The 27,379-nt window shown below is 40.6% G+C and overlaps 1 protein-coding gene across 3 annotated transcripts in view; it reads right to left on the bottom strand.

Moving 5' to 3' along the window:
- The window catches only part of ARID1B (AT-rich interaction domain 1B), a 409,620-nt gene that overhangs the window by 68,298 nt on the left and 313,943 nt on the right, over nt 1-27,379 (bottom strand). For all 3 annotated transcript variants that reach the window (XM_079716084.1, XM_079716085.1, XM_079716086.1), the window contains 2 exons: nt 23,647-23,736; nt 3,232-3,411 (listed from right to left, as the gene is read on the bottom strand). In XM_079716084.1, coding sequence (XP_079572210.1) covers nt 3,232-3,411; nt 23,647-23,736 — 270 coding nt within the window. The remainder of the gene's footprint in view (nt 1-3,231; nt 3,412-23,646; nt 23,737-27,379) is intronic.

The following is a 27,379-nucleotide window of genomic DNA, read 5'->3' as shown; positions in this document are numbered from 1 at the left end:
GAGTGTTTAATAAACGTTGCTGGTTGTTACTAGTAATTTTGAAGAAGCTGCTCCTGACAGCAAAAAGGTTATAGCAAAAAGAGACGGTAAAATATTTTCCCCTGAGATCTCTTAAAAACGAAACCAGCCCAGAAGAAAGCCATCTAGTTAGTAACATAGAAGATGTGACTGATGACCCAGTGGGTCGCTGCACAAGCGATTCCTTCCAGACATCAAAACGTGTAACGCGAAGATGTAAGCTGAATATTTTACTAATAATTTGAGTAGTTAATTAAGAGAAAGAAAAAAAATACTTCATTTGGGTCTCTGTTTAAAAGGATCAACCAAGAGAAATGTAAAGGTAAGAACATTTACTGAATTGAGTGATACAGGTTACAAGCGTAATTTCCTGTCATTCAGTGTTTGCCGAGGAGAGGAGAATACAAGGAGGAAAGCAAACAGCTCTGATTTGCACACAGAGCACTGGGACACTGACTGGCAGCCCACAGCACTGGGAGCCAGTCAAGGAACCCAGGAGGGGACACGCCTCAAAGTGGAATGTGCTAGAGATGCCTCTTGGAAGGAGAACATTGCCGAGAGCACAAATGGGCAGGCACTTTTTTTCAAAGTTAGAAAGTGCTGTGTATGGAAATTATCAGCCTTATTTTAAATTATCTCTAATGTCAACCTAAACTCAGCATTTATGCCTTAAAAAAAACCCCCAAACAAAAACCTTCTTGTCTACATAACCAACATGCTACGCAGTGGATCCAGTGGGCCGCATTAACATAAAAGGCCCTGGAGTTGAAGCAAAATTTAGACTCAGAATATTAGAATTAGAAGCAACTTCCAAGGTAACACAATCTAATTTTCCCATTTTCTATAGGAAAAGTAAATCCCAGAGAGTAAGCAACTTTCCAAGGGCACACAAGTTTGGGTGAGAACCCTCACAGGTGCAGTGCTCCTAAATCAAGAATCTTGGGACTTCCCTGGTGGTCCTCTGGTTAAGAATCCACCTCCCTAAAGCAGGGGCGGTGGCTTCGATCCCTGGTTGGGGAACTAAGATCCCACGTGCCGCAGGGCAACTAAGCCAGCACGCTGCAACTACTGAGCCCGTGCTCTAGAGCTCACACGCCACAACTAGAGAGAAGCCTGCGCGGTGCGACGAAGAGCCCGAGCGTGTCACAACGCAGATCCTATGTGCTGCAACTAAGACCCAATGCAGCCAAATAAATTAAAAAAAAAAAAAAAGAATCTTAACATTCAATGATTCCAAAAAACTGAGGGTTTTTTTTCAGAAAATAAATCCATTCTATAGAAATTACCTTTTGTGTTATTACCTAACTCCTAAAGCATAAGTGCTTTCACAGCCTTTCACAAAAGACTCATCAGATAGTCCAAGGCTCCACTTTCCCTTATTTGAGAGCAGCAGAGGACGAGAATGCAAGAGTGAATTATTTAAGAGTAGAGAAACCAGTTCTGAAGATTACAGGAAGCCCTAGTGAGTGGTAGTGGTTAAATCCCAGGCCTCCCTAATTCCGAGAATAAGGTCCTGACCGCCAGGATTCTCCAGTTATATTCTGAACAAAGGTCCACATTTTCTGTGCATATCACAACTTATAAACTGCCTTTCCAACTTTCACTAAAGTTTTCTTCCTTTCCTGATAGCCAAAGCCCCCCAGTTTTGAAGTTACCCACTGAGCAGGTGCAGCGGGCAAGTAGGCGCTTTCACAGCTGAGTGACACGTCCTGCCTTAGCTCAGCGACAAACTGCCCCATGTCACAACTACCTGGGGCTGATGGGGAACTGGGCAGACGCTTACTGTCAACTGGGGCCTTAAATTTCTAGAGCTTACTGGAATTCACAACACAGAAATCCATTTATGACATGGTGGGAAGGGAATCAAGCAAAACCCAGGTCTGTATCCACTCTGACTACACGCACATGGACAGAGGCAGGAAGGGGCCATGGAAAAATGTTGTTTTGGGTGTTTTAATATAGTTTTCCCAACAACAGAAATAGCTGGAAAGTAAAATGACAGAGCAACGTAAGGCAAGGCGATGGTGCTACATTGATAGTACTGAAGGTATTAAAATCCTTCTGAAAGAGATCTTCAGAAAACAAGACAATTTTCAAACCGTGAAGTAAGGAAAGCTTTTCTGAGAAACACCAGGTAAAAAGCCGAGAAGGTGCCTGGCCTCCTCAAAGAATCGTCTGGCCTGGCAGGCACTTATTTGATGGCCGGAGAAGCCCAAAGGTCCTCAACACAGCACGTTTTCCAGACAGACAGAAAAGCTCTCAGATATATTAAGGCTTTATTAAGTCAGGGGATCTGACTTTGTTGTGGAGGCAGCGAACATTTTACTACAGTTTCCTACTGGGCATTGTCTTCACTCAGAATATTCTGGTATTTTCAGAAATGAGGAAGCTCTGGGAATTGTGCCAGATTAGCTCATTCTCTCTAAATTATCCATTAATGTCTAATTTAAAGAAACAAAATATAAAGAAGGTGCTAATTTCAGATGCTTTACTGCCAAAAGTGACTTAGAAAAAAATATATATATCAGGTTAAAAACCCTGATAAAAGGATTCTGCATGTGTAAGACAAAACAGACGTCAATGTTCAGGAAGGCAGAATGAAAATGGTGTCTTTGGGGCCAAGTTCCACTTATTTTTCTACTCTTTCCTTTTTGAAAGACATGTCCATTTCAGGCTTTGTCCTGCCTTCTAAGAGTAAAACTGGTAATGACTGTGAAAATCAGAACTATTATTTACCTGAGGGAGCACTTTGGAGACAGATTAGATGAAGAGAGATGAGAGATTTCATCTGGAGACACATGAAATCCTTCTGAGTAGTGAGAATATTGTTACAAACAGAATTACAGAGAGGCAGGGGACAAAGTTAGAATACAACATAATGAAACTAGGTTTTAAATCAGAAACTTTTTGAGGACAAGCATTTAGAGCTACACTGCAGAAACAGGCTTTACTCTTTCATTATTAACAGCACACGTATGAAGGGCACTTACCACAGTGTCTGATGCATGAATGCTTAATGAATAGTTGCTATAATTATTCTTCCCATCACTACGGGCAACTGAAGGACTGTGGGTTTGCATTAACCTCACAAATCTGTCAGGTAACAAATAACTGGATCTTAAAAGATGTTTATAATGTTAAGGTCTTGAAGGACTAACATATAAACAACATTTCTACAACCTACTGCAGTGCATTTTGGAGAAACGTTTTTACCTTGTGGTCCATACTGGCTCATCTGTGGACCGTAAGTCCCACTTGAGTTACTCTGTTGGAAGCTACTGATTCCAGGATGCATCTGGCCTCCAGGAGAAGGATGAGGCGACATGGATGGTCCTGTCTGTTGAGGTCCATATTGAGACATCTGAGGGTTTCTTTGTGTGCCTGCCATAAAACCTAAGTGAGAAATAAATGGAAATATATAAATGCAGGTGACAAAAGTGAACATGGAATTGTGTCAAAGGTAGATGGGAGAAGACTGGTGCTGTGGGATTCCCCTAAAGAACATCTAAAGACATCTCAAACCCAGTGTAGAGGAAGCGAGAGGGCCCAGGGGGCTACCCAAGTCCTCACTCTGAGCTCTCACTAGAGTTCCTGGGAACCCAAAGGACTGTGGACATGAACTGGGGAAAAGGAGAAGAGGGTGAACAGGCCAATAACCTTAACCTCTCCCAACCTCCATTCTTGCCTGGCTGGACATGTGCGCGCCCCTCAGAGCCTTGGCTCACTTCCCGATCTCTGGGCCACGTGTCCCCGCTCACTCAGACATCCCACCCCTCTCTCAAGCCCAGGTCAGCACCCAGCTCTCCCCTGCACATAACCATTTTTCTCCCCTCGGATCTCCTGGGGCCACAATTGTTCACCGTGACTCCTACAATCCTGCAGACTTACCACCTGATTCATACTACCCCTCGGCGGCGGGGGGGAACTGCACACAAGTGGAGGGTCTGAAGTGTACCCTGCTGTTCCAAACAGACCCTGACTTCCTCCCGTAAAGTTCTCCCCATTGCCAAAACAGCAACACCACTCACCCCAGTGTGCCACCCACGATTCCTTCCTCCCGCCCCGATGTCCTATGGTGTGATGGACCCACTGGCACGTCTGTTGCCTCTACTTCCAAAATGTATCTTGGGGTCACGCCTCTTCTCCATTTCCTCATCTACAAAAGCCAAGCCGCCCAGCTACCATCTTCTCTCCCATGACCAGACATGGTCATGGTCTGGCTCACCCCTCTCAGCCCTGCCCCCTGTTTTTGTGCCTTTTGGTTCACTTTCACAAAGCCGCCAGAATGATTTTTCAGGAATAAAAAAGGAAATCAGAGCATATCTTCTGTGTATAACCATCCTGCCACCAGGCTTCTCATTAGACCTGGAACAAAATGCCAGCATCTGACTATGGTCTGTGGGCTCTTTTGTGGTCTGGGGTTGCCTTTCTCACTTTAACCCCACTTCCTATAGTTTTCTCTCCTTCTCACTACCCTGAAGTCCACTGGCCTTCTCATGCTTCCTAGAAGATAACGTCAAGCTCCTTCCCTTGATAGAGCCTACTCTCTCCCGTTCCCTCTTCCAAGAGTGTCCTACTGCCGGTTCCTTCCTGTCCCCCAGGTCCATCTTCCCTGACTGCCCTGGTGACGCCACCCTTTCTCCTCACGTGCTTTTCATAACATGTGATCATCTTACTTTATTTCTGACTCACTTAAGCTCTCTCTTCCCCACTAAAACATAAGCCCCAAGAAGGCAAGGATCATGGACGTGCCCTCTGCTGCATTCTCAGTGCCCAGCAGGGCATCTGGCGCGTAGTAGGTATCAAAAACTACGTGCTGAAAGAATGAGTATTAAATTCCTCCTGTACTCAGAGTGCTGAGCACAGCGCAGTAGGTGCTTAGCAGGTAGTTGGACAAATGGATAAAGAAAATACATCTTTCAATTGGGCAGGACTATAAGTCAAGGTACATCGCCATCATCAGTAGTTCAGCCAAATGTAAGCAAGTACATAGAATGAACTGTGAATACGCATTTAGACAAAGAATACCCCAAATCAAGACATGTAACTAAGAAAAGGATAAATCATCAAACCAGAAAACTAACAAAGGGCAGTTTGAAAAAAACCTCCCAGAACCCAGGAGTTAAGAGTTGGTGAGAGTTCACGGGTGTCAGCTGAAGGCTTTCGTACAGGGTGAGTGCAGAGAGGAGGCAGGTTTCCACCTACTCCAGAGGAGAACTGAGAGCAGTAGCTTGAGAAGGAGAGTCTCCTGAGGCAGCCGGAGGGGAAGGTGATGCCTGGATCCAAGGCCAGCTTAAATTTAGGGGGTTAAACAGAGTAGGGCCTTTACAAAGGCCATGGTTTACATTTCAGTAAGAAAAAAAAAAAGAGATCTTCTAACACTGCTTCTGTCTAAAAAGATAGACATAAAATACAAGTAAGTAGAGCTGTTCCTTATTATCCTATTTCATTTATTTATAAAGATAAAGTCATGTGAAATTGGGCTCAATTGGCGGCTCCCAGATATAAATCATCATAGAAAATGTTTGCTTTTTCAAATCTGAAAACAAACAGAAATCAGAGTGCTAAAATTACTATAAATGATTGAATCTTAAGATGTAACATGAAATATTTATCTAAGCCTGACTATAAAATTCTCAAGAGTTTCATATAGAGTCCTGTTTAATAAAAAAGTGTTTAAATTCCATACAGATTGTATACGTTTTTCTTCCTTTCTCTCTTTCGAGAATGGCTGCTTTCTTCTTCATTAGTTAAGGAAAATAATACATGTCCGTTTTTTAGCATTAAATTTCACTTCAACCAAGAAAGTGTCCATGCTGAAGGATTTAGAACTGCTGGTAACACAGCACATCCTTAAGTTATTGCTGCCTCTTGGACACTTACTATAAGCTTGAGGTTTGTTCAAATGACTTCTAAGAATTCTTATCTGGGCAAGTTATTTATTTCTGACTCTTTATTCAATCCTTAAAAATATGTATATATATGCCATGATCCACTTGAACTGTCTCACTCATCACTGGAATTTTGCAGAAAATCAAGTTCGTCAAAAGGCTCCAAAAGAGGTAGAATGTTAAAGCTAATCCAAATGGAATGTGTAGCAACATCAAATTCCAACAACAAGGTTCTGTGGAGTATGGAATCCACCTCCTTCCATAGAAATTAAAATTGGAAAGCTATTTTTTTTCTCTGTATGATTTTGCAATGGCACCACTTACAAGAGGTTTCTGAAACCTTGTTTTATATTTTTGGTGAGACTCATCCCTTTCATGTATTCCCCAAGACAATGAAAGGAGGTGACATAATTTCACTGACTTTTTTCTGAACTACAAGCATCGAAAGGCAGTCAACTGGGAATAGAAGGCCTACATTACAGCTTTGTTTGTGTCGCTAGCTCAGAATCCGGTAGAGTAGACAGATACGTAAATAAATATACTGCAGTGTGTGAATTGATCAAAACTGGCTCTGTGACCTTAGGTGAATCATAATTTATCTGAGGCTCAGTTTCCTCACCTTAAAATGCAGATGAGGTTGCTGCAAGAACTGAGACAGCACATGAAAATGTTCTATAATCTGAAATGTACACACAAAAGGAAGACAGTATGATGATAACTTTCTGGTTTATAAACTGCCACGAGCATCTTTTAACTCCTGAATACCCCATGTATTCAGGTGTAGTTTCCAACTAGCATGAATAAGCTGGTTTTTATTTCTACATTTGTGTTTTTATTTAAATATGTGGGATCCACAGTACTCCAGTACTTGTGTAACTGTCTACAAATTCCAAAAGCTTAAAAAATATATACCCCATCTCCTACCGCTGATCAAAGACAAATGGTTTTTTAATGTAGCCTTTCAGGAATATTTTATAATTGGTTTGTGTTAGATTGTGTATTCCTTTTATCATGAGTAAGGCTGAACATTTTGTTTTACAGCAGTTTTGACTCCTTTTCTACAACTATTTATATCATTTGCCCATTTTTCTGTTGGCCTCTCTATGTCTTGACTAGGGAGCATTTCATCTTGCAGATTCAGCTGTTATTACCAAATAGCTGTACAGTTCACCAAAACTCTTGCACCTGCAATCCTATGCAAATCTGGTCCTTCAGTGTGATTGACACTGGCAAAGGCCATACACAGTCTTAGCAGGAAAGCAATATGATCTGACTTGCATTCTCAAAAGCTAATTCTGCCATAATATGCAGCAAGAAGAAAGGACAGGAGGAGAGTAAGGCTAAAAGTTAGGAGACCAGTTAGGAGGTAGGTAAAGTGATACATAATATATAATCACAATGAAATGCCAGCAATAATCCTACTAAAAAGGTTTCCATTATGGATATAACCATATTTTTAAGAGGTTATTGAATATCATCATAATCTAAACAAACTAATGAAAAATTAGAAGACAGAAGTTAATGAAAAAAGAAGTATTTCTACTTTTCATCCTAAAGATAGAGACCTGCATGTGCATTATTTGTTTCCTCATCTATATAATAGGGACAATTGTATCTACCTCATAGGGTTGCTGCGGGGATTAAATGAGATGATACATGTAAAACATTTATAGTAGTGCCTGGCACACAGTGAACTTTCAATAATCACTAGCTATTACTATCATTATATATTCAAAAAAGTAAAGCAAGAGAGGCAGCATGCTGTGACAGCAAGGGAACTGACTAGGATGTCAGTCGTGGGCCTTCCACACTTGCTGTGCAGAATGCAGCAATTAACCTAGCTCTTGGCCCTCAGTTTCCTCACCTGTTAAATGGTGAGAGGGAAGACATATGATATTTGTAGCGGCACTTCTAGCTCTAGTTCTCTATGATTCTGGCTTAAACTTTTTTTGTGTGAAAAATCTAATTCAGGTCTAAAATTCGCATGTATATTTATTTGGGGGATATTCTTCATTTTGTTTTATTTTAACCTTAATTTTGAATGAAATAAATGCTAAAATGTTTCCAAATATCAAATTTCAAACAATAATTTTCTATTTATGGTAACATATTTGATTGTATTTTGCTTCCTTTAGGAAGTTATTATAAAATGGCAGCTTGTAACACAGTTTATGAACAGAAAAACTGACAGCTGAGAGAATGAAGCTGTTTTTTTTTTTTTAAAGTTGTGAAATTTTTCTAGTTATAAACCATCTGAGTTTAGAAAACCTAACTATCTAGTAAGGAAAATTTAGAAGGTATAAAGTGAATTTCCCATATATTATAAAAGTATGTTGAATTTCTAGATGTATTATGGAATTATATGCCCTAGGTAAATAATCTAACATGGAAAATTCAAACTTTGGAAAAAAGGACTAATTTAGATAATTATTATTTACATTATATAAAAGAACTTACTGAAAAAAAATCTTAGAAACTATATGAAAATGATCTGTACACTTCATCCATAAAATAAATGCATAGAAGGCTTATATAAATGGATTTACTATTTTTGACCCCTTCATTACATGTGTATGCAATCACGAACACTCGTACAACCAAACTCCAGATGAAGAGGTGCAAGCTCTATTCTGAGAGAGAAGGTAATGTAGTAATAGGACACACACACACACACACCCCGCATCTGTTTGGAATCACATGTGGGTTAGAGGCTGCCTCCACCATCCACTGTGTGGACTCACAGGTTCTCTTGTATGAAATAGTGAATGCACTTCCTGTCCTGGCTTCCAAGATCATTCTGAGAGTCAAATAAGAAAAACGTATGTGACTGTGCTTTTCTAAACTGAAAAACACCATGAAAATGCTATACAAAGGCATGACCATTGCCTTTTTAGTGATGCTACAAGCTCTTCATTCACTGTGTGAGTTCTGATCTAAGCTCTCACACTGGTAACTCAATCCACAATAATGATACGCAAATCTTCTATCAGCATGCCCCAATTTTACTCTGGCATTCATGGAGCTGTGGTAAGAATAAGAGAGCATTAAAAAAAAAAAAAGTAAAAGATGTGATCCTTGTCCTTGAAGAATTACAGTTTAGTTGCGTAGAAAATAAAACCTGGGGACTTCCCTGGTAGTCCAGTGGTTAAGACTTCGCCTTCTAATGCAGGGGGTGCAGGTTCGATCCCTGGTTGAGAAGCTAAGATCCCACATGCCTCGTGGCCAAAAAACCAAAATATAAAACAGAAGCAATATTGTAACAAATTCAATAAAGACTTAAAAAATGGTCCTCATCAAAAAGAAAAATCTTAAAAAAAAAGAAAGAAAAGAAAACCTATCAAATAGGGAAAAATGATAAACTAAAGTCACAGAGCAACCGAATGAGATTCCAGGCAGCATCCTAGGTGCTGAGGATGTAAACCATGAGCAAAACAGTGTCTGCCCTCGTGGACCTCACATTCTAGTGGCAGAGATAGCCATCTAATAAACAACTAAAAGTTAAGTATGAGTATAAAAATACAGAAGTACAGGAACCCTGAGGGTATAAGAGGAGGACCCAATTTAGACTAGGGACAATGAAGTTTCCCCAAAGAAGTCCTATTTAAGCTGAGACCTTAGCTGAAGGTAGGATGCAGGTAAATCAAACTAGATCCAAATAAGACTAAGACTATGTCTGACTGGTGAAGTGGATGTCACAACGTATAGTCTTGGAAGCCAAAGTTCCTGCATTCAGCTGAATCCTAGTGGTCACTGGGCACCCTTTTGTTTGGTCAGGTCTTGTGAATGGTTAGTTTAGCATTTACAATCCCTTTCTTGAAGGCTTCCCCTAATTCTGCTGCTAAATGTAAAGAAACCACAGGAAAAGGCAGCATCACCCCTCTACAACGGCCTGCCCTCTCACCTACGGACACTGACATCCATGTCCCATCTTTATGGATTTTCCTACTTTCAGAAGGAAATCTCTTCCTTACATCCAAGGCAGGGCCTCCAATTTATGCTCTGAATTCTGACCTTTCTCATCTCTCCAGGGATGTTCAACAGTGTTTGTTCAAAAAAACTAGGCAATGACTCTTGATTGCTTAACAGAATGAAGCCAAACTTATCAGCCCAGCAATCAAGTCTCTTCAAAATGTGACCTGACCTATTTCTCCAGCCCCATCATGGCTACATGGTCATCATGGCGACCCCACTCTGATTCGATCACTCCCACTTTTACCTCCCTGCAGGCACCAGGTTGCTTTCGACCTGTAAATCTTCACACACTCACTCACTTAACAATTATTTATTGACCACCTCGCATGTCCCTGCTAATGGGCTATTCACTGATCTAATAACAACAGTTGACATTTAATGAGCAGATATTATGTGCTAATGGCTTTGTTCATTAGTTGTCCTTTTAAACTTCAAAACAGCTATGAAGACACTGAGGCTCATAGAGGTTAATTCGCTGAAACCACTTTGAGACATTTTTTTTTTAACCACAATCCATAGTAAAGAAATATATTGTATACCATGATTCAATGTGTATATGTGAGTATGCATGTGTTTATATATTCACATTCAGTATCCACACACACACTGTACTCTTCACAAAACAATTTCTACCCTGATTATGTGCAATGTTCTCTGATATTTTATATATTTTTTTCAGTGAAAAAACGCACGACTGAGCGGCGCAGTTTGGAAACAGAATGCTAGATTGCGTCCTCTACCGAACACTGGTTCACAGTGTGCCCAGAGGGCCGTCTGCCTCCACGACGTGCTCCTATCCTTCCTGGCTCTGTCTCCTGCTGCTTCCATGGCGTTCCCTGGCCTTCCAGAAAAGCAGACACTTTCATATGATGTATGTTAGCTGAGACAGAGACGTTGTCACACTGCCATCATTATTTGCTGGGGTGACTATCTCCCCCCAGATTGTGAGCACTGAGGCTTTAAAAAACACACTCTCTTCGTATCTGTCTCCTCAGGACCATGCAAAGTGACTGGCAGAGAACTGGAACCAAATAGTACAGGTTTTTAATGAATAAGAAAACATCTTCATTCAGAAACCATTTACTGTTACTTTGGGAAAACAGCTTAATAACTGTGATGGTCTGGCTCCTTGTTTCAGAGTGAGTATATTCAAGTAATCATTTCTGGGGAAAGGAGGACAGCTATTCAAAAAAAGAACAACTGAGGGCTTCCCTGGTGGCGCAGTGGTTAAGAATCCGCCTGCCAATGCCGGGGACACGGGTTCGAGCCCTGGTTCGGGAAGATCCCACATGCCGCGGAGCAACTAAGCCCGTACGCCACAGCTACTGAGCCTGCGCTCTAGAGCCCGTGAGCCACAGCTACTGAGCCCATGAGCCACAACTACTGAGCCCGCGAGCCACAAATACTGAAGCCCATGTGCCTAGAGCCCGTGCTCCACAACAAGAGAAGCCACCGCAACGAGAAGCCTGTGCACCACAATGAAGAGTAGCTCCCGCTCGCCGCAACTAGACAAAGCCTGCGTGGAGCAACGAAGACCCAATGCAGACAAAAGTAAATAAATAAAATAAATAAATTAAAAAAAAAAAGAAAAGAAGGGGAGAGATCCCCCCTCCCTCAAAACAAGAACCACTGACAGCTAATGGCCTAGTGGGCCAGAAGCACCGTTATTTCTATCACCTAAATATCTGCCATGTGCATTCGCTCTGTCCGTCTCCACGGTCACTGCAAATTCAAATTTTAGCTTCACCACTTACGGTTAGGTGACTTCAGGCACGTTAGTTAACAGTGAGGCCTCCGTTTCCTTCTCTGAGAAAGGTGGATGACAACGGAGCCCACCTCATAAGAGTAAATGAGAAAACGCTGTGTAAAGCGTACAGCTCAGTGCCTGCACACAGAGCAGAGGCGCAGTAAGGGACAGGTATTATTATTCGTATTATTATTATTATTTTTTCTTTCTTTTTTTTTTGCGGTATGCGGGCCTCTCACTGCTGTGGCCTCTCCCGTTGCGGAGCACAGGCTCCGGATGCGCAGGCTCAGTGGCCATGGCTCACGGGCCCAGCCGCTCCGCGGCATGTGGGATCTTCCCGGACCGGGGCACGAACCCTTGTCCCCTGCATCGGCAGGTGGACTCTCAACCACTGCGCCACCAGGGAAGCCCTCATATTATTTTTAATACAACCCACCATTTATTTCCCATCTGAATGACTCCAAGCTTTCAAACCAGCCTCGCTTGCCAGGCGAGGTTCAAACCGTTCACCGCGGCAAAGTCAGGAAGTGCCGCACATCCCTGGACCGTGCTGAATTCACCGAGTGATAAATGCCGCACCCTGTGGCCTCCTGGCAAAGGGCTTGGTGCCTTTCCCCAGGTGGCACACAGCTCTGTGTCACTTTGCTGGCCTGCCAGCTCTGCACCTCCTCCACCAGAGCCAGTTATAGCTGATGGGTAGCCTTCCTCACTCAGCGGACTATCCAGAAACCAGGGTCCTTTCCCTGACAGCTAGTTCCAGAAATAACTGGCTGCCCATGTTACTTGGCTCAGAGAACTGAAGCTTGTCAGTTTCAGGCCACTTAACCAACAACTCTAGTACTGCTTAGCTCTGAGCGGCCTAAGACTCAGTGCACATCCTTCCCAATCCTGCAGAGTCCCCGGAGTTTGCCTATTAAGAGAGGGAGAGTGGGACTGGGGAGCAGAAGGAGCGGGGAGAAGGAAGAGAAGGTAGACAGATACACAGAAATAGATATGAGTCCTATCAAGTGCCTGAATAGACTCAGTATAAAGAGCAAGGATCTTGATTTGTGTTTGTTACTGGATCACGAGCACGTATGACAATCACTAGCTTGATAAACACTTATGCAAGGATGAATCAATCCATTAGGGTTTTTTGTGGGGTTTGAAGGGAGACCAGAGTCTGAAATAAGACTATTCTCTTTCTGGTTATAAAGGAAAACCCCCGAGACCTCACCCAAGCATCAGGGCATACTGCTCTTCTGCTGGGGGCTTGTCAAGGAGCTCTGGAGCTCATGTGATAAAGGCCCCATCTTGGCCAGGCTCGTTTCCACCACCTAGTAAGAGGCTTACAACTTGTCCTAAAGTTTATTCCAAAGGCACATGGGTTCACTTAAGATATTTAATTACAACTTGATAATTTTTTTTTTTAACTTTCTGGCTGTGCCACAGCATGTGGGATCCTCGTTCCCTGACCAGGGATCAAACCCGTGCTCCCTATGCTGGAAGCATGGAGTCTTAACCACTGGACCACCAGGGAAGTCCCCACGGATTGATCATTTTCTGAATGTCATTTTCCATGTATCCAATAGCTGAAGGCAGGACCTCATCTGGAGTCATTCAGTCTGCAGGTTGAGAATGATTTTCATTAGGGTCATTCCCCTACAAATATTTATATTATTAATCAATGGAAAAGTCCTAGACAGACAATCTATTCTAAATATTGCATGGTGGTATAAGTCATGTGAAGTCTAGGGAAGATGCTATTTCAATCTTTATACAGAGGCCAGTATTAAAGACTAATTAAGCCAAAGACGCTTTTCTTTTTCTTAATGTGTTTTTAAGAAAACACATTGCTATCTTGAAATCTTAGCAGACTGGCCTAGCAGAGAATTGGCATTTCTAAAATGTCTATCTATATTATTATCAGATAAGTGAGTTTTCAAGACCTTTTAAATATTTTCTTCAACACCATACTATTTGTGGTTTATTAAGTGGGTATTTTTCCACTTAATAGTTTAAAAAAGGCTATATGACTCTCTTATTTGAAAAAAAGAAAATTCTTAGAGAAAAGAAAAATCCACTGTGACTATCTAAACCTTAGCAGATCAAAAAAATTTTTTCAAGCAACTGATTTATGTAGTCATTATAAACAAATCACATTTTCCATATAAGGGATGAAATGAATACAGAATGCTTTTATGCAGTATGAATGAAGAAAAACTCTTCACTGGAAAGACAGAGATACAGCTTATCTTTAGAAGTACTTTAAAAATGCTCAAAAATAGAATGAAATTATAACTCAGGCCTTAAGGCATATCTGGAGGAGATGCTACATGGAAAAATACAGAGGAAAGCTCCATGAATCCAAATAAGCAATGACAGGTTATCACAACTCCAGAAGAGTCACTGATGGGTTAAAGGACCATCCAATGAAAATGCATCCCTAAGTTGAAGGGTGTTACAAAACTGATTTAGAAAGAAAGTCAAATAAATAATGGAGCAAACACAGGGAATTTCAGAAAATTAAACTGGAAGGCATTTTAACATGGACCTGAGCCTCCAACTGTATATCCTTTCCCTCTTCATGAAAGACAACCAACTCTGCAACGTAATCACTGGAGACCTTAAATCCTGTTAGAAAAAGCAACATTAAGCACAAGGCCCACACCATGGTTCATGCCACCCATGAAAGACAGCACAGCAAAGAAAGAGCCAGAGTGCTCAGGCTACCACAGGACAGCAAGCGAGCGCAGTACCAACTGCACGCAAATGTGATTCCTTCGTCAGAGGTGTCTCTTTGGCTGGCAGAGCTCCAGCGCCATCAGGACACCCACAAAACACCCAGGGTCCCATAAGCCACCACAAAGCAAGGCGTGTTTTTTCCTTTGGCACGTGGACGATTTATTGTCATGTTGGCATCTGTTAAAAATTCACAGAATAACTGCCTTGTGTCTTCAAGGCAGTTCAATAAACGATGTTTCTCCACATGTGTGAAATAATGGTCACACGCTGTACCGCCTTAGCAGGGAGCCTCCGACTATAAACACAGAGTGATTTCTCATCGCAAATAGGTGTCAGACTCCCATTTGGAGAGAAAAATAGATTTTAAAGAATATTCTTGTTACATTTTAATATCTTCAGTGTTTATTTGCCTGCCTGCTTCTCTTCACAACATGAACCGCTCTGAGGAAGACAGAAACTAATGACCCATTCAAGGCTGTAACCCGGGCCCCCCAGTGCTCTCCCAGCTGTGCTCTCAGGTTAACTGGCAGAATCGCTCCCTCTTCCTTCCCTGCCACCACAGCGCCCTATATTCGGAGGCACAGACGACAGCATCTAAGTTCTCCCCATCCACGCCCACAAAGCCCTCTCGGCTACTGACATCATCCATCCTCAGGAAAATGAGAGTCAGGGGACGGATCAGACTAATTACCCAGATGGTAGATGGGGGCAAAATATCCGGCCTTTCCTTGTACAATTCTTTGGAGTTTTAGCTGCAAAAGTCCGCTTCAGTGCTGAGGGCAAAGCCAATTGTATGTGTCACTATGTGCTGGAAGAAGCAAAGAAACCACCTTTTAAGACTTTCAACCCAGGTCTCACCTGAGTCATCTGTGCCTGATGCTTATTACCAATATTTGCACAGAGCTTTGCAATATGTAACTTTTGGATACAAGGTTGCATTTGATCCATATAACATATCTACAGGATGCTCTGATCCCCATTTTACAAATGAGGAAGCAGAGATTTAATTAACTGTCCAAGGTCACAAAACCAGTTAGTGCTAAGTCTGTACCTAAACGCAAATGTTTTGGTTCCAAACTGCCTAAAGATTAAGATGAAGAAAAGAAGGTGCTGTAAGAGGCACTGGACCTATGACACTGAACAGGGCCACATGGTCCTGGTCCTCACAGAGCTCTCGCTGGGAGAGAACTCCACTGGTAACCCCAGCAAGGGGTCCTGAGTACCGCCAGCCTGGGTGGGATGGTGCCTGGCCTGTGGGGCAGCACCAGAGCAAGTCATGCTTCCTTCTTTGTTCTCTCAGTAAACACGGACTGGACTCAGGGACCTAACAGGTGCCAGGCTGTTCGGAGGACATGAAGGGTTAGTAAAGATGGGCAAGGGATGGGGTGGGGTGGGGGCTGAGGAGTGGGTGGGTGGCAAAAGGGTCGGAGAGGAGCTTACGTGAAGATCCCAGAAGGGACTCCGTGTAGCCGGAGACTGTGAGGCAGTGGTGTGATGGGAGCGAGACCAGAAAGGGAGGCTGAGAGGGATGAGAAGGGGCCTAGTAACCAAGTGCATCAGCAAAGCCGTTCTCCGAAGGCAAAGGCAAGCTCTTCAAGGCTTTTATGAAGGGAATGACATGATCTCACCAGCCTTCTGGAAAGACCATTCTGGATGCAGTATGGAAGTGAATGGAAGGGAGCAAAGCTGAGACAGGAAGAGTGGCTGGGAGGTGCTGAGGATGCCTCGGTGGCCTGGGCAGGGGTCGTGACAGTGAAAGCCAAGAAAGGGGGACCTGTGAGAAACAACCCGGGGGTGGAGGTCACAGAATGGGATGACTAGGGTAGGGCAGATGGGAGAGAAAAAGACATCAAGGATGCCTTCTAGTTTTCTGGCTTGAGAAACGAGGCAGACAGCAGTCTTTCACTGAGGTAACAGACCCAAAAAGCACAGGAGAAAACACGTTCTTAGAAATAAGTGCACGCAATACACAATGCTGAATTTACCTAAGATCCAGATGTTCTCAAATACTTTCACTGAAGAACAATGAGCCAATTACAAATGAGTGTTAACTATTAAAAGCAAGCTTTAACTGGCAATTAAAAAAAATTACTGCACATACAAAAGTAACAAAACTTTGCTTCTTTTAAAATATCCTGAAATGGAGACTGATGATTCTTCAATGAATATAAATCGACTTTTATTGTATGTGATACTTGTTTTCTGAGCACTTTGGTGAACAGATCTCTGGATAGTAGACTTACTAGGAATTCAACACTAACCCTAATACAATTCCTATACTGTTATTCCCTTCATTACTGACTAGTTTGGCTTGGTCCACAATCCAGCCCAGAGGTAGAGTTCTGGGGCTGAAGAAATTAGAAACAGCTTTGTAGATATTCTCTCTTGTATAGTACCTCCCATTTGAGTTTATTTTCATCTGTCACTGATTATAAAAAAGGATCCTCAATTATGAGCAGAGGCTAAATTAATTGCATCTGGGGGTGGAGGCAGACTATCATTAATGCCTTCACACGTTGATCTCCTATGTTTACGCGACGACACTCGAGGAAAGACATCTATTTTCTCTTTGACAATACCCTTGTCCTGAAAGGCAGCATCTTTTTGTATTTAGTGTGCTCATAATATAAACGATAAGAACACCTTTACATGCAAGAGCAATTAGAAAGGTAGATTAGGAGATCATTTTCGGACAACCAGTATACCTACCCTGTGAAACATCTCAGCATCTGCAGATTGACTGTCATACTTAAACCTGAGAATCTCAAAGAAAGAGCAACAAAATAATTTCTGTAGTTTGCAGAAACAGAAAAAAAAAAAAATCCTACTTCCAAGTCCTTAACAATTATCTTGGTGGCCTCCTTCATTTCTATACTTACTGGCTAATCTGTTCTCAACAATTGAGTTAGGTCAATTAAGATGACGAAAAATAATTTTTAAAATTTCAAAACTGGTTTTTGGTGTAGATATCACTAGGAAATAAGCTAGTAGCATTAACATTTTTTCCAAAGTTTTACTTATTTCCATCTAAATATTCCTCGGTTATAAAGAGCATGGCTGGCCCCTGGACAATTCACTTAGTGCAAAGCTCCAGGTGCGAGCACCCCAGCTCAGACTGACATCGGGTCTGTATGGTTGTAGAAATATGCCTGGGAAGAATGGAAGACAGAAGTGGTAGCTTTAATCTGGTGCAAGAGAGAGAAACACTCTACGCTATGGCAAATGACCTATAATGGGAAAACTGAATGAAGACATATCAATATGGTAAGCTTTCTTAATTTCAGAACAAGAAATCTTTTGTTCTTTGGTTGTTCTGTGCTCTGAAAAGATCTGACACTTCTGAATGGCTGTGAAGGCTGAATTACTTTCTGCTGTCCAGCTCAATCTTTGCTAAACATCTATTATATGGGAGGTGCTGTTGTAGACACAGGGATGCAGAGCATAAACAAGATTCAGTTCTGGCCCTCAAGAGTTCAGTCTAAGCTACAGTAAGACACTGGATTTATTTTAAGAGATCTCTTTCTTGCCCTTGGCATTAAAAAGTAAGAGAGAGATTTGCCCTCAGCAAAAAGAATGTGCCTAGAAATTTAATAAGGAATTCTATTCAGATGCTGAAAAGAAGCTAACATACCTCATTAAAGAGGGAATAAAATTATGCCAAGGCAAGTAACATTTGGGATTAATAACAGGATAAAAATATATAAGAATAATGAAGACATATTCTATTCAATCAATCTACATAAAATACATAAGTTTGAAACCTTCTACTTTTGAAGTACACAGATTCTGATTCACCTTCTCATGGTAGCACACAAAAAGAACATCTAAATGCCTGAGCTCACCCCATCTGCTACACACTTTTTCTGGATAATGGCACTGTTTGTATTTATAAAACTGGAGCTACTGATAAAGATCACTGTGGATATCAGATTCCAAAGATGAGAATTTTGTGATTCACTTGACGTACAGCTGTCAAGGACTAAGCCTGGCTGGATTAAATACTTGAGATATGTGAAACTGCAAAATTTTGCTATTTTTTCCTTGTCCTGCAACTATAGAGTAAATACACAACTTGTCTAGCTTGTCTAATTTGGGCACCACCGATACAGTAACAGTTGGTTCTCAATTAGCTACAGGAAGCCTGTATACTTGGACTACAACTCTGTTTAAACAGTTGAGAGGAAGAAAAGGTTGTCATGTGGCTGGACAAGAATAAAGGTTGGGGGTTGGGGAACTCAGTAATTCTGGAAGATTTCACCCAGGATGCCCTCCGTACAGATCTGACGGTCACGGAATGGTGCCAAAGAAGTGCCTCCAGTGATAGAATACATTTTCTAGCACATCACAGTCCGGTAGCAGCATCAGTTCTGCTTGCAATCCACGTCCAAAAGGGAAAGTTCTTAGTGGTTCTGCTTTCAGCGTATCTCAAGGACTAATTAAATCCTCATTACTACCTTCTAATTATTCAAATACTATGGGATTACACTAAGGAAATCCCTGCTGGCACACTAGATGAAAAGGGTTAAATAACCTATGTTGATTTTGAGAATCCAGATCTAGTTCAGACCTTCAGAAAACCACTAGCATTCAAATGAATATTTAACTAGACACCACTGTGAAAATTAAAAGGGAATTCAATTAAAAGCTTTTCAAAAAATTAATTCTGAACCTCTCTACATCTGTCCACATAAATAAGCCTTCTGGAAACATTTTCACCTAATTGCTAATCCAATAAACTAGAAGGGCATTTGCTAGTTTCATGAAGCTTAACATCTTACAGGGGTTAAAAATGTGATCATTGGGCTTCCCTGGTGGCGCAGTGGTTGAGAGTCCGCCTGCCGATGCAGGGACACGGGTTCGTGCCCCGGTCCGGGAAGATCCTGCATGCCGTGGAGTGGCTGGGCCCGTGAGCCGTGCCCGCTGAGCCTGAGCGTCCGGAGCCTGTGCTCCGCAACGGGAGAGGCCACAACAGTGAGAGGCCCGCGTACCGCAAAAAACCAAAACGAAACAAAACAAAAAAAAAATGTGATCATTTTGATGTTAATAATAATTATGCTTATTTATCTACTCAGACGACTATTCCACACTCCCTCCAAGTCCTCCTGGAAAACAGGACAACCCACTATTAAGCCATTTCCTATTGCTCTTTTCAAATTTTAAGATACAAATGCTAAAGAATAAGAAGGATAAAGCTAATCTAAACTTGTTAGCTACAATTTTCTTGTAAAATATATTTCAGTATTTTAGGGTTATCTTAACCGTTCCTCCATTGCCTTAGTTCATATAATTCACAGTACTGTATTTGATTTTCTGCATGAGATGCTTTGATAGCAATTCTGTATGTTGTTATATGAGGTCTACAGAGAAAAGATGTGGTTTAAAATAAAAACCAATGGCAAATGTGTTACAGAATACTAAACTGAAGTTTTGACCTTTTAAAAAAAAGGAAACCCAAACTTATATCAGTAATGAAGAAGTTAAAACCAAAGAATCTGAACTAATTTTCCTTATTCAGTTAGTAAGAAGCACCACATAATATGCAAACAGGAGAGTACTAAATCAAGTTTTATATGGGAAAGTACATGAAATGTAGTGACAATACTACCGAAGAATAAAGCGGCCAACAAACATCCCAAGTGTCTCCCTCCTTTTTGTAACTTATGATGGCCATATCCACATATACCTCCATAGATGGAGAACAGAAAACTACAGAAACTCAGTTATTTTAACCTACGTACAATGTGGGGAAATGAATTTGTGACTGATGTCCTTTGACACACTCGACACCAGAACCACCAGGTGAAGAGGGTACTGAACTGAAGAGGGGGGTGGGCACTGCAGGGCCTGGGATCTGGACAGGGCGCAGACTCTGCGCTCAACCTCGGGAAGACGGTATGGCCTTGCTGTTGCCAGTGCTCTTCAGACCCCAGGACAGCCTCAGATTTGCAAAATTCTCCTAAACAGGGTATGTAGTTTATTAATAAATGTTCTTCCTGAATGGGGATACAAAGACCAAACATGAAGGAACCACAGCAGAGCAAGAGATCAGTTTCCTGAGCCTGCAGGAACCTAGCTCCGGGGCAGTTTGTCAGCACTGCTGTCCCCCACGAGGACTTTGGAGACGACCCAGAAAACTGCACCTCCAAGGAAAGTAGGCTGCATCTCCTATTTTGTGCAGTTGTCTCTGGGCAAGTGTGTTTCTAGATTCTCTACCATTAAAGAAAAGCTATCTCCTGTGGGTACATTAGAGAAAATGTGTATAATTGTGGAATCTTACTCTCTTATAATCTTACTTGTTAAAACAAAGTAAGTGTAAAAGGAAGTGTTTAACTTGGTTATTTTAGCACTCAGCAGTGCAGAAGCTATGTTCTTATCTTGTCTATCAAGGTCCATGGTTTCTGAGAAAGAATACATTTTTTAAAATAAGATGCTAACTCACCAATGTATTTTTTTTTCCTCTCTGCTTCTTTCATTACTTCCTTAAATAAGGAGGGGGGGCAGATATACAAACTGTAAAGGTATAAATGAAGTTAATTTACTTTTCAATACATGGGAATCAGCACTGGGGAATTTTCTAGCAATGGTTTTCTTAGATTTATTTTGCACTATATATACTGTTGGTACATACCAAATGATGGTAAAACAAGGAAAAGGTTTTCATTATTGTATCAAATCATTAAAATATTCATGTCACTTGCCATTAAAATATCTGATCAAGTGTTATTAGGTAGGAGCTAACGTTTCTTCCTAGATTTTAACAAATAACAAAGCCATTTTTTAAAAGAGTACTTGCTACCCAATTTTAGAGGAAATTTAACTCACACATGGGAAAGCATCATCCAACAGTCATTTTAAAATAAGTTTTCCTTCTCAGGGGTTGTCCAACCAACAAAAGGCACACAAGGAATGCACATGGCGCATACAGCACAGTCTCAGGGGAGGTTTGAGGAATACGTTCATAAAAATCAATTCAGATTTAGCAAATCATAAAACTCATTTTTGCTACTTGAAGGAAATGGTCATTATATTAGCCAGATTGTTACGTATCCACTACTAGTTACCAAAACCACACTATACATAAGAGGGGGGAAAAAACCCCAAACATATCAACATAGTGGTTTCCATACAGTGACACCAGAGGAACGTCCTCAATTTTGCCTTGCAAATGTATGAAGTTAAAAGTTTGATTTAACTACATTTCCTGTCATCTCGTCCTTCATATTTGGTTTTCTACATTTTAAAATTCCTTAAACATTTGTCAGGAGGAAGGGGTTGGAAAGACACTGGAGGATGTGGAGGGGGCCCTCTTTTTAGTTCTTAGCAGTAAAGGTTAGAACTGTAGGACTTCCAAATAAGGTGCCTCTTATCTTTTGATCCTTGCAAAATTAGCAGAATTCTCGCAGTAGGAATGATGTTTCAGGGATATGGTGAAGATTAAATAACAAAAATCTTCATTTTAGCTCTGGGTCTGGCCTGAGTGGGCTTGCAGTGTAGGATAATTTCTTTTATCCTTTTTTCTTCACTTCCTTGACCGAGCCACACAAGAGAGGTACAACCCACGGCCAAGAAAAGGAGTTTGGGGAGAATTCCCCCTGGCTTGGCTTCAGTACTTTCTCCATGAATGTCTGTAATGTCTTCCAGACAATCAGAGCCATATGAGGAGTTAACACAGAACAAGCAATTGATAGAGAGGATGGGAGATGCAAGACTGATTTATAGGAGGCCACAGTGGAAAGTTTAGAGAAACAAATACACACATCACACAACTATTAAAACATATTATAGCATCGTTATAAGGCAGGGGTCGCCCAAGTACGGTCCTCAGATCAGCTGCATCAGCAATACCTGGGAACTTGTCAGAAATGCAGATCGTGAGCGCTCCACACCTCAAACCTACCGCATCAGAAACCTGGGGGTGTGGCCTAGCAATCTAGCGTGACAAATTCTCCAGATGATTCTTGTGCACCCTGAAGTTTAAAAACCATGAACTATTCCATTATTAAGACATATTGTAGTATTTTGATAAGGGAATTAAAGTATTAATTATACATTAAATTATAATAAAAAAGTTAAATATGTAAAGGTATTAGAAATTAACATTTCATTTTATTCTTACTAAACATTCATTTTAACACGAATGATATACAGATAAGGCTAATTCATCTTTTCACTGGTATTACTTTCTAAATAACACATTGCTGAGTTTTTAATATGTAAAATAACTGAAACTTTATACTTATAATTCTAATTAGAAACAAATCATCATCTTTACAACCCATACAGTAATAATTATAAACATTACGGGTCAGGAGCCTTTAAGTATCAGCTACCAAGCCAGCAATGTCTGTTTTCTGGGTGGGAGTGAAGGAAAGTGACGTCTCCACGGGGTGGGGCAGATGGGCCTTGACCCCCAGGCAGTGGGAAGCGACCTGGGAAAGCACTAGATGGTGCAGCAGGCTTGTAAGGCCCAGTCGACACTAATCTGGATTAAAATCACCACCTCCACCATCAACAAAAGTAGCTCTACTTCTGAAGGGGAGAGAGAAGACAGCAGCAAACAAAGGAAGGCCTGAGGCTTCAATCAAGGCAATAACATACGGGGGTCAACATGCAGAACTGAGTGAGAGGTCAAAGAGTTTGCAGATGTGGGACAACCTGATTGTTCAAGGGCTTCAGGAATAGCTCACATTCCTTTCTCTGGCTCTGGCACTAACGTGCTTCTGAGAATGGGAAGGTCATACAGAACCTCTGCGGTCCTCATATCCTTTATTCATAAATTGAGGTGAACAGACTCTATAATCTTTCAGGTCAGCTCCAGTTCTAAGATCCTATAATCCTACAGTACAAGGTCTTACTATGTGTTTAAAATTTTACTGTTAAATATCATGGGACAAGTAACTGATCAAACCAGCTAAACAGACACACATACTTAACAATACTTTTTTACCTCATTAGGACCAATATCCAAATTGAATCAGTAACAGTCATTTTTACACAGCTAGATCAAATATCAGACTATAGTCATGTATAAAGTATACTTCATGGTTCTATGTGGACATATATATTCTTTGGGTCTTGAACTGCACTTTGGTAAAACCACCCAATCTGCAAGAAAGCATCCTTCTTTTCAATATTTATTGTTACATGTAGGTTCTTATTTATTACTTTCATCTGATAAGGAAACATAATATCCTTTTAAAAATTATTTATAAGGAGGTGCATAGGTAAGCAAATTCATATAAGCCTTATATACTCAAAACACAAATGTATGTAAGATATGAATTGAAGACCAACCTCTTTCCTGTGGCATTGGTGACTGGCTCAAGGCAGGATGAGAACTGGATTCTGACTGGCTCCCAGGTGGCTGAGGAGGCATCTGACTGCCTGTAAAACACAGGAGGGGAAGTGGGGATAGGGAACCCTCTGCATTAACGTTGCAATTGTGCAAAACCAAGACACGGTTAAATTTAATCTTCATGTTCACAAAAGTATGGCTTCACAAAGAAAAATATATAGCTCAAAGAGTGATATTTTTAGACATTTTTTGGTAAAACAATGAGGAAACAGGCATGAACATATTTATCGAATTACCTCCTGAAAAGTTCAGTTTCTTACTGTATGAGTTCCTAAATTCACAGACAAGTCAATCTGTAGCTGAAATCTCCTGACACACACTTCGACAATGCATTTAACAAAATCCAAGACTGATGAATTAAACTCATCCTCCTGAGTTTAGACTAGTCTCTAAGTGGGAAGGCATGAATAGAGGCCAACAATGTTTCATTGGTAATATTTATTCAATATAGTAATACCAAGTGACTTCTAAAAAAGCTTTATAATAAGTCAGAGATTTAACAAAAACTTAGAGGAAAATCTCAATAAAAAAACACACTACTATAAAACATAGTGTACATTATCACTAGAGAAGAAATATTATTCTGTATCTCTTTTGATCTTTATTGCTAATACGGCAATATTTACTATCTATTTGATTTCCATTTATTTAATTTTTGCTGTTTGTCTTTTCAAATTATAACGTAAGCTCCTCGAGCCAGAAATCATGTCTTTTACTCCTTTAATCCTTCCAATAGCATAACAAATATTTAATAAATCTTTGTTATTTAATGGTCCTTAATCTGAGAATATGAATTAAAGCAAAAGATATTTACTATTTTATTAATTAAAGAGAGACAGTGAATCATGTGAAGGCTAGAGACAGGATTTTGAAATTTAAGAATCATCAGAGCCACGTGACAATATCAACTCACTTTCTGCCTCAGAAGTTTAGATACATTTCTGAGACTAAAAGTATTATAGAATAAAAATGACGGTTGAATTTAACATAATCCTCAAAGCACTGTTTAACCATTCATTTACTCTTGGACATCTGTAGTAAATTAGTATTAGTACCAAATAAATAAATATAAAGTAAAAAACACCTACATTCTGGGTGACAACCTGAAGGGTAAACACTGCCATCAACATGGCTACAGATACACAAAGTATATGAAGATCATGCTATTTTTACCTTCTAACCTCCCCCTTTGCTAAAATAAATTGGGAAGACAGAAATACACACACACACACAGACACACACACATATACATACATATCCATATATACCTGCATATATATATCCCTACATAGCCCTCTGATATGGTAGTCTGTGATCATGCCAGATCAGGTGAACTGCTCTGACACCATAGGACCCACTTCTTGCATAGTTCTGTATATTGCTAAGAGGAATCACAGTTATTGAGTAGAGAGGGAAATTAATGTACTGAAGATTACCACCAATTCACCTCAGCAAAGGTCGTGATGCAGAGCCTGGTGTTTTACACAAAAGACAACCCCTTCCTGTGTTTTTACCTGATGGCGTCTCTATTAGGCCAGGCAGCCTGAGTACAGACCAGGAAGAGAATGGTCTCTGAGGACCACCCCTCATTGCTAACTCTAATAACAGCTGTATCTGTGACAGCCAGAGAGGCAGGAAGATGATTTTCTATCTAGATAATAGGTATAAAGAGTTATTAAAATACAACTATAAAAAATTCTCAAGCTGTTTTTGGGACTTTTAGAAAAGAATGTAAAACTTATGAATGTATTTGAATGCTGCTGGGTACAACTGCCACTTTCATTGTCAGATAAAGTGAAAATCAAGAGCTGAATTTATAGACACTGAAAAATGTGCTGTGAAACCAGTAGGAGTTAGAGCCACAACTAGATGATAAAAGACCTAGACAAACAGCAAAGAATTTGTGTAACCATTCATCATTTACTCTTAGACATCTGTAATAAATTAGTATTAGTACCAAATAATTAAATATAAAGCAAAAAACACTTACATTTTGGGTGAAAACAACTTCAAGGGTAAACACTGCCATCAGCTTGACTACAGATACACAAAAGTTGCTGTGTGTCCACTCAAGGGTCATGTGGTTCCTATGAAATACCCTAAGGCCCCCAAGCTCCAGCCCATTTAGAAACTTAAAGCACTCTGCAGCCAAATACTGACTTTCTAAAATGTCACTGGGGAATCAGCTGCAGTAAGACAGTAAGCGCTTACATTATAATGATTGTTTCTGCATGACAGACTGGATTCATAGACTCATGACAGTAAAAACAAACAGTAATTCTACGTTAATACTGGACACCACTACTTACACTATGCAGGCCCCAGGCACTGCTCTTATATACAATATTTCAAGTAAAAATAAAAAAGGCTGTAAGAACTCTCATGAATTCATAAAATACTTCCATATCCAAGCAGCACTACTGGTTATCTGGTGCAATTCTAAGAGAGATATCTCTAAGGCAATGAGCTATCTACTCATTTACTAAATCCACCCTTTAAAGAAACAAACAAGAGCCTTTTCATGGTAAAGCCAGACTTGCCCAAACTGTTTAAAATTCTCCATTTGCTTTCAACCCCTATCTTTCCATCAGTAGTTGCATATTTACTAAGAAATAACTTCATCCACCATTAGCACAGGTATAAGCACTGTCACAGCAGATAATGAATCAGAAAACATGTCTGAGAAACATAATACAGAAGACTCATTTCTGTCCACTGTCCATATAAAGAAGAAAATTTAGAGCGCTTTGAACCAACTGAATTGACTGAACACCTCCAAAACCATGGATTTTTATACGACACGTTTGATGTAAGTAAAACCTTTTGGTAATTATTTTAAAAGAGAATGTTGCCATATATAGTAAATAAACCAAATTCACAAGAAGGCTTTAACATTAAAACTGAGCTTTTAAAGAAAGCCCCGGGCTTCCCTGGTGGCACAGTGGTTGACAGTCCGCCTGCCGATGCAGGGGACACGGGTTCGTGCCCCGGTCCGGGAAGATCCCACATGCTGCGGAGCGGCTGGGCCCGTGAGCCATGGCCGCTGAGCCTGCGCGTCCGGAGCCTGTGCTCCGCAATGGGAGAGGCCACAGCAGTGAGAGGCCCGCGTACCGCAAAAAAATAAATAAATAAATAAAATAAAAAATAAAGAAAGCCCCATTTCCCCCTTAGTCTGTGTCTATAATGATGTAAGCACAATGGGGGGAAAAGAACTGGAAAAAAACTATCCTGTGAGGTAGAATAAATTCCACCACTTCACACTGATGTATTCATTCTTCAGTGACTATGTACACAATATTGTCCTAAATTTTGGTGCAACAAACTAAGAAATGAAACATCAATAAGTCACCCGAATTTCTACTTTTGCTGACTTAAAACTGTAAACACAAGTCTATACTATAATTTTTTTTACAAAAGAGCTCTATGTTTAAGACTCAGAGAAAAGTTATAAAGCTATACAAGGAGCTGTCTTATATTCCTTAATCCACCTCCCCTAGTGTTCATATCTTATAGAACCTTTATATAATTATCAAGAGGAACAAGATGGTACAAGATTATTAATTAAAGATATTTGAATTTCACCAACTTTTCCACTTAACGTCTCTTTTTCCATTCTAGGGTCTCATATCGCATTTAGTTGTTATTTCTCCTTAGTCTCCTTTAGTCTAATCA

This window comes from Hyperoodon ampullatus (assembly GCF_949752795.1).
Source record: "Hyperoodon ampullatus genome assembly, chromosome: 12".
Taxonomy (NCBI): domain Eukaryota; kingdom Metazoa; phylum Chordata; class Mammalia; order Artiodactyla; family Ziphiidae; genus Hyperoodon; species Hyperoodon ampullatus.
This window is presented reverse-complemented; position numbering and strand designations above follow the sequence as displayed.